The sequence below is a fragment of the Sinocyclocheilus anshuiensis genome, unplaced genomic scaffold (genome assembly GCF_001515605.1).
Source record: "Sinocyclocheilus anshuiensis isolate Anshui unplaced genomic scaffold, SAMN03320099.WGS_v1.1 scaffold1332, whole genome shotgun sequence".
NCBI classification, from domain to species: Eukaryota; Metazoa; Chordata; class Actinopteri; order Cypriniformes; family Cyprinidae; genus Sinocyclocheilus; species Sinocyclocheilus anshuiensis.
Window position 1 is genome coordinate 15,595 of NW_015546082.1, and position 7,571 is coordinate 23,165.

A 7,571-nucleotide genomic window follows, 5' to 3' on the forward strand; every position below is an offset into this window, starting at 1 on the left:
TGTGGAAGTATAGCCTACTCTCTTGGAAATGCAGAGAACAGGCTTTCTTCAGCTTTCCTTAAGGCTTGCGTTGTCCTGTTTGCAATTGGCTAAAAAGGAAAAAAACTATATATATAATAAGTCCACAGATTTATGATAAGCTATGAAATCCTTATAATCAAGTGATGATAAACTTACTCTTTGTATATAAGTAACGTTAGTGAAATTAAAGCGAGATGATGATTTAGCTCCATCCCTAATCCTGACAGTCTGGCATTGTCTTGTCAAAGTGCTCACTGTACAGATTGTGCTCATAACACAATTTACTTTATGATATAAACTACAATATAAAGTTAAAACTCAAGCATTCATTTAAACTTTGATTTCATATAAAGTCTCAGCTTTCACAGCTTACTAGCGATATCGCTAGCTATTAATAGTCTGACACTGGTGGCTAATTAAGCTGTCAAACATAAAGCTAAAAATTACCAAAAAACATACAGAAACAACTGTTCAGTCTTACCTGTGAAAGATAATACCCCGAGATCTGTTTTTATTATTGTGCGACGGTTTGTAGATGCCCAAGCTGCCGACGAGTCAGGTATGTTTTCGCCTGTCCCGATATGAGAGTTGCCCGCACCAATATGGCGGCGACGTTGACGTGCGGTCGAGCGGCCAATGAGGAGTCTAGGTATTTATTATGTCTATGGTGGAAAGTGTTCTTTCATCCTGCTCCACAAATCTATTTGTCTGTAACATATAGGTTACATGTGTAAAACCTTCAAACTCTAGACTCCTCTTCTAGTTTAAAAAATACACTTTCTTAGCTCTGAATTGTGAGCAACTATTTCCTTTTTAAACACTTTTTTTCTTTTGCTGCAGTTGATACAAAATGCTGATACACTGTCGATATTTTACATCTCACATTATGCATTTGACAGATGCTTTTATCCAAAGAGACGTTCTTTGCAAGATATAGCCTACATTTTATTAGTTTATGCAACTACTAAAAATATATTGCAAATATATTGATAACATTTTACAAAAAGGTCCCATTAATCGGTGTTAGTTAATGCTTAAACTAACATTTTAATAATAAGCAATATATTTGTTACACTGTCACTATGTATTAACTGACAAGTTACCTAGCCAATGTTAACAAATTAAACCTTATTGTAAAGTGTTACCAATACATTTTATAGGCTATTCTATACTAGAAACTTCAAAATTCCAGGTACAGACCACCTGAACAAATTCTGACAAGAAGAATGAGCAAACAAACTGTGCAAATGAGCTAAAAAAAACAAAACAAAAAAAAAACGTGCAACATTAACCCAAAAGAGACTTGTGTTTCTTTGACATTACATTGTACTTTGTATTTTTTGTTTTAATTGTCTGTTAAATATTTTACAATTCCATGCTGTAAAACTATAAAACTAAATGTCCTTGTTTTTTTCCTTGTATGCATTTGTGACCAGTGGAAAAGAAATCAAAGTTGTCCAAAGTCAAGTTTAATCACTTCAACTTTTTTTATTACACAATTTGATTGTATCATAAATAAAAAAAATATATATTTTATGACTGTTTTATTTAATCTAGTTATTGATTATTCTCTGTTTTTTTTTTTTATTATTGTTTTTACAGCCTAGCAGCAGTAAAAAAGTTCACCTGTAACACAAAACCATGGGTTCATCAGGATTTCCCACAACTCAGTGATGACTTAAGGAAATCTCATCCTCACCCTCACACAGAGAACTATTGTCAGTCTCTCAGCAGGTCTGTGAGTCTGGCTCCCTGCTGGTTCTGTGTAGGTGTAGAGTTTCAGCAAAGGCAGCAATGTGTAACCCACTGTATCGCTCTGTCATTCAACTCTACTCAGAAAAGAGCACATTCTTGTCTTCTCCTTGCTCTTCCACATCCAATCTCACCTTCCTAGTTCCTTCAGGCTGTGCTGGTCCATTGCTTTCGAAGACCCTTGTGAAAACTATTAATCAGGAATTTAGGGGTTTGTGAACAGTAAAGGAGATGTCAAGATAGAAGAAGTGTTTAAACATTGTACTGCTGCGAACAGATATCTATCAACGCTATACTACAGGGGTCCATTGAGAAGACAGAACTTATTCTCATGACATTTCTGTTAATGTCCATGTTCTTAACAAAGTTTATTATAAAGTGTTATCAAGAAAAACCCCCAAAAATGTAGGGAGGTTGATTGAGAGGCTAACTCAGGGTGTCCATAGGTCGGTAAAAGCTGAAAATCCCTGAATTAGAGGATACATGAGGTCTTTAAAAAGGTTAATAAGTCTTTTTGAAGTTAAGGTTTGCAAAGGATTCAAAGAAAATAATTTATTGTAATGCCGACAAATGTTTAGGTCTATAAATCGAACTCTGTTGGATCAGTGTTTTCCAAAGTAAATCAAAACAAAATATTTGGAAAAAAATAAAGAAATAAAAATAACATAAAATAAAATAAAAAATATTTTACATTAAAGTATATATATGTATCAACAGCATTTTAAGCAATATTTCAATAACTACTAAAGTTGGAAGAATAGAATAGAATAGAATAGAAGTTGCGCCTTAAGAGGTAATCATAGCAACAGACTGCTGAACCATTTTCGTTGACATACATTGACAAAAGATAAGAATTATTTTAAATTGTATTACTTATTTACATACTGCAAGTAAATGAGCAGAAAAAAAATACTTAGACGTTCTCTTAAAACTTTGACCCTCGTGAAAGTCATTGAATCATTTAGATCCTGTATATAAATGTAATATATTTTTTAATTAGTTATTAGGACAATCCAAGATTGGGCTACTCTATAAATTGTTAGTCAGTGGCCTACTATGAAAAAAAATCTAGATCTACATATGTGATTGCATTTCCAAAAAGCAAATACATTAAAGTGATAAGTAAGTTATTACGCTTAATTATGCGTTCCAATGTGTGCGGCGCTGAGTGAGCGAGTGAGTGTGTGTGTGTGTGTGTGTGAGAGAGAGAGAAAGAGAGAGAGAGAGAGAGAGAGAGAGAGAGCGAGCGCGAGCCCAAGCACTGTCCACAGATCAGAATACAAGTTTTGCGCAGTTTCCAGCCGTTTCGGACTTTTCTTTGTTAAATTATCATAAGCCAAAAAATGATGGTTTCACATATACTGAAACATGTATGGTGGATGAAAAACGGACTGATTCTCTTTTGCACCCCGTTTCTTCTCCTTCCTTTGCCACTTGTCATTGGAACAAAGGTAAGTCTAATTTTATGATGCATGTAAAATGTTTTAAATAGGCAATAATTGTGCTTAACTGAAAAGCTTAAGCTCCATAAATACGTTTACGAGTGCTGTGTAGTTCCCACAGGCCAGTGAGTGATTTGACAGTCAAGTGTGTCTAAAAAGTGTCAAAGAGAGTCGAGAAAGGCTCAGAGTTGAACCTTTTACGCATCTTTCGAGGTTCTTTCAGCCGGGTTTCTCTGTATCTTGCAGAACAAGCATGGGTACGAGACCATGCATTGGGGCGACACATTCCTTCACCACAAACACACACACGATACCCTGTTTTTGTTTTAACCCTTTGTTGTCACAAAGTCTTTTTTTCGTGGTGCCAAATAAATAAAACCAAAGATCGTAATTGTATAGAAACAATATAATCGATTCAACCTGATTCCGTTATTTATTAAAAATTATATATTTTGTACAAAATCACGAAAAAAAAAAAGACCCTGGTTGCAGGTGCCGGTCATCTAGACAGTAGACCACTGTTTGTCACATCATATAGCCGCTAGCAATATTACATAATTACAATCAAGATAACAATGTGTGATGTGTTAAGATTTTTATGGCATTATTTTGACACAAATGTCTGAATGTTATCTGATTTTTTTTTTTTTTTTTTTGCTATATCTCAGCCCCCTTCTCATTTTTTCACTTGACAGCTATAGTAATTGGTAGTTTCCACATGGTTTTCAGTTTCAAAATGGGATAACATTAATCAAAAAGATTGGTTGGTCTTTATTTGCTTTGTTTGTTTACAAATTTATTTTTGATTTTTTTTTTTTTTTTTTTGTCGTGTTGTGATTTAGAGTGTTTCTGAGTGACTGAATAGCCTAACGAAAGGAACTTTGCACCTTATGCTTGTCTTAGGTGAGAGGATAGAATTCAAGTACATCCAACGATAATACATAAAACAAAACATGCCTACAGTTACATGTTACAATTTTAAGTTGCTAAGATGGAAGTTTAACAGTGTTTAGATAAGGTCCCGATTCCGTGGTGTGTGTTTTTTTCTCTCTCTAGATACAAAGGATTCCCAAATATGATGATTCGATTGCGAGAGACTTCCACCTTAAAATATAAATACAGACAGCTGATATTATATGCATGATATTACAAACACATAAACACTGTGTCAAATGCAGCACATTTAGGTGTTTACAATTTTCTCTGAACTTTTCCCTGGACCCCAGTTTGTAAACCCGTTTTATTTCTCATAGGAATTGGGCATAGTTTGAGTTAACTGTGTAAAAATGTACCGTTTATAATTACAATGCCACAGAGTTGGGCAAAATTCACAAATGAATTTGGTCTCTTTCAATTAACAAATTAACACACCACACAAAAAAAATTGAATCGTAATAAGGAATTTGCTGGATTTTTAATTCTAAGAAATGGAATTCACAGATAATAAATTCTGGGAATTGAAATGTTCTTCCATTGCGGTTCAGAAAATTCTATTTATTAAACATGGTGTATATATGTATGTGTCCATCCATCCATCCATTCATCATCTAAAGAAACAATTCTTGTTATCGTCAGTGTTGAAAACGGTTATGCTGCTTAATATTTTTGCAGAAACCAAGCATTCTTTGATGAACAGGAAGTTCAAAAGAACATTATTTGAATTACAAATCTTTTGTGGCATTATACATGTCTTTACTGTCTCTTTTGATCACTTGAATACTTGCAGAACAAAACTATATATTTATTGACCCCAAACTTTTAAATGGTAATGTATATATTGATATGACACACTCTTGTTTTTCATCTGCAGGAGGCTGCATGTGCGTATGTTGTTACACTAATGGCAGTGTACTGGTGTACCGAAGTGCTGCCACTGGCTGTCACTGGTCTCCTGCCAGTTGTACTCTTTCCTCTCTTCAGAATCATGGAGTCCAAAGATGTAGGTTTGAAGTCCTATATAAACCAAAGTCATCCTATTAGTATATCTGACATTACTTCCGTCAATTTCTCCTGCTTTAAAACATGGTTTATGACATGTTATGTTATTCTCAGTCTTTTCTTTTTAACTATACACCACTCAATTCAATTTTATGCATTCATTATGTGTGTAACTCAAACTTTGTATCTCAAATATCCGATGTCTGTATGACAGGTGTGTATGCAGTACCTGAAGGATACCAACATGCTGTTTCTGGGTGGACTGATGGTGGCTGTAGCTGTCGAGCACTGGAACCTACACAAGAGAATTGCACTCCGAGTATTGCTCGTTGTAGGCGTACGACCTGCTCTGTAAGCATTTAAAATCTACTGGGAATCTTCTCATTGTTAACAGCGGTATCAGTAAGCCCTCTTCTGCCTTTCTGCAGGCTGATGTTGGGCTTCATGGGTGTAACGGCCTTCCTCTCCATGTGGATCAGTAACACGGCTACAACAGCCATGATGGTGCCCATCGTTCAAGCTGTGCTCGAGCAGCTCAACAACAGAACAGAACAAGAGCAGGTCTCCTCTCCAGAGAGTGATGAGAAAACCACTGAGAAACAACCTGACACGCAGGGTGAGAAAAAGGGTCTGATGGAGGATGCCTTTAGTTGAGTGAATAGGGATAGTCTTAACATATCCTGAATATATATGATCATCCAGTTCAGACATCAGTAATGAAAATCGTATGTGCATTTCATCTGTAGCAGAGTTGTAGTTCAGTGTTATTTTAGTGTCATTGAGAGGGTTTTTATCATTATATATGTATCATTTTATTATTTTAATATATTAAACTGAATATTAAACTTTAGTTCCCTTTCGATACTACACTCGTACTGCGTTTTGCTAGACGCATATGGGAAAAAGCCTTTTTTCTCCTGAACTGAAGCCTTTTTTCATTCACACAGTGAAACCGCACGGCCATTGGTTCGTGCAGTGTATTAAAAACGAACCAATGGCTAGGCAGCGGAGCTGCACGAGCCAATGGCGACGAAGCCCGCCAAAGCCTGCCAAAGCCCGCCAGAATGGGCGGGGCATCTGGCTATATAAGTGGGCGTTCGCCACAGGATTCTCAGATTTCTTCTCCTTCAGCGACGACTCTACGTCTCTACGCTGATCCGAAGCCGCTCGCCGTTGACACGCCTTCGCAGCTGGAATCGGGACCTCTCAGCACGGCTGACCTGCTTCTCCCGCTTCAGCGACACAGCAGTTCTGGTCCGTTTCCCCTGCCGCCATCCGGCAATACTAAAAGAGCTACTAAAAGAGATTGGCATTGTTGCAAATGCCATACCGTTACTGCGGTTCGTGCAGGTCTCCCCTGCACGCCGATGACGGCCACACGAAGTGCGTTTCCTGCTTGGGGAAATCCCATGCGGAAGCTGCACTCACGGGAATTGCTCTCATTGCGAGAGTTTTAGTCTCGCCTCTCTCCGCTAACTCCGCCCCTCGCGCCCTCCCGTTTTCTTCCGCCCAGGGACCTGTGAGGAAAAAACAGCGGGGCAGAGGGCTCGAGCAACCGGCTGTGAGCGAGCCCACGTCGGCCCAGATCCCGCGTGCCTCGCTCTCGCCCCAGAGAGAGTATTCTCCCGTCCTTTTCTCCCAGTCTGATCAGCGTCCCTCTGCTGGTGCGAGCGACCTGATCTCATTTGGGGGAAGTGAGGACGAACTGCTTGATGAGAGCATGTCATTGGCAGCATCGGATGCAGAGGAGCTGTTGGGCTCGGTGACTGACCCCACCCCCTCGACATCGTCCGCGCCCAGCACCACCAAAGACGGGATGGATGCCGAGCTTCTCCGTATCCTCTCCAAAGCGGTTGAAGAGCTGGGTTTAGGCGAAGGTAGACCTCTTCGCCTCAGAAGACAACTTTCGCTGCCCAATTTGCCTTCGAGCCTCCCAGAGCGAGTCTTAAACACAATTTCGGAGGCTAGAGCCCCGTCTACGAGACGCCTCTACGCCTTAAAGTGGTCTTTTTTCTCCGCTTGGTGTCTAAACCGCGGCAAACCACTGGCATCAGTAAAGCGAATAGGGGACCTGCAGGCACTCTCTATTAGCCCTGCCTGCCTGGAATTCGGGCCTAACGACACTAAAGTCGTCCTGAAACCAAGGCACGGTTACGTACCTAAGGTGCTCTCCACTCCGTTCAGAGCACAGGTCATTACGCTCTCCGTACTTCCTCCCTCTAAAGAGGACAGAGAGCTATCTCAGCTCTGCCCCGTCAGAGCTCTGAGTATCTATATTGAGCGTTCCGCCCCCTATAGGTGGTCCGAACAACTCTTTGTCAGCTTTGGTAACTGCACCAAAGGGCTTCCGGTCACAAAGCAAAGACTCTCTAGATGGATAGTAGACTCCATCTCGCTAGCATACTCTTCTTTGGACCC

General features: G+C 39.2%; 1 protein-coding gene across 1 annotated transcript in view; it reads left to right on the plus strand.

Moving 5' to 3' along the window:
• Positions 1–2,987: 2,987 nt before the first annotated feature.
• The window catches only part of slc13a5a (solute carrier family 13 member 5a), an 11,742-nt gene continuing 7,158 nt past the window's right edge, over positions 2,988–7,571 (plus strand). The window contains exons 1-4 of the mRNA XM_016501408.1: positions 2,988–3,224; positions 5,026–5,154; positions 5,368–5,504; positions 5,582–5,769. Coding sequence (XP_016356894.1) covers positions 3,117–3,224; positions 5,026–5,154; positions 5,368–5,504; positions 5,582–5,769 — 562 coding nt within the window. The 5' untranslated portion in view covers positions 2,988–3,116. The remainder of the gene's footprint in view (positions 3,225–5,025; positions 5,155–5,367; positions 5,505–5,581; positions 5,770–7,571) is intronic.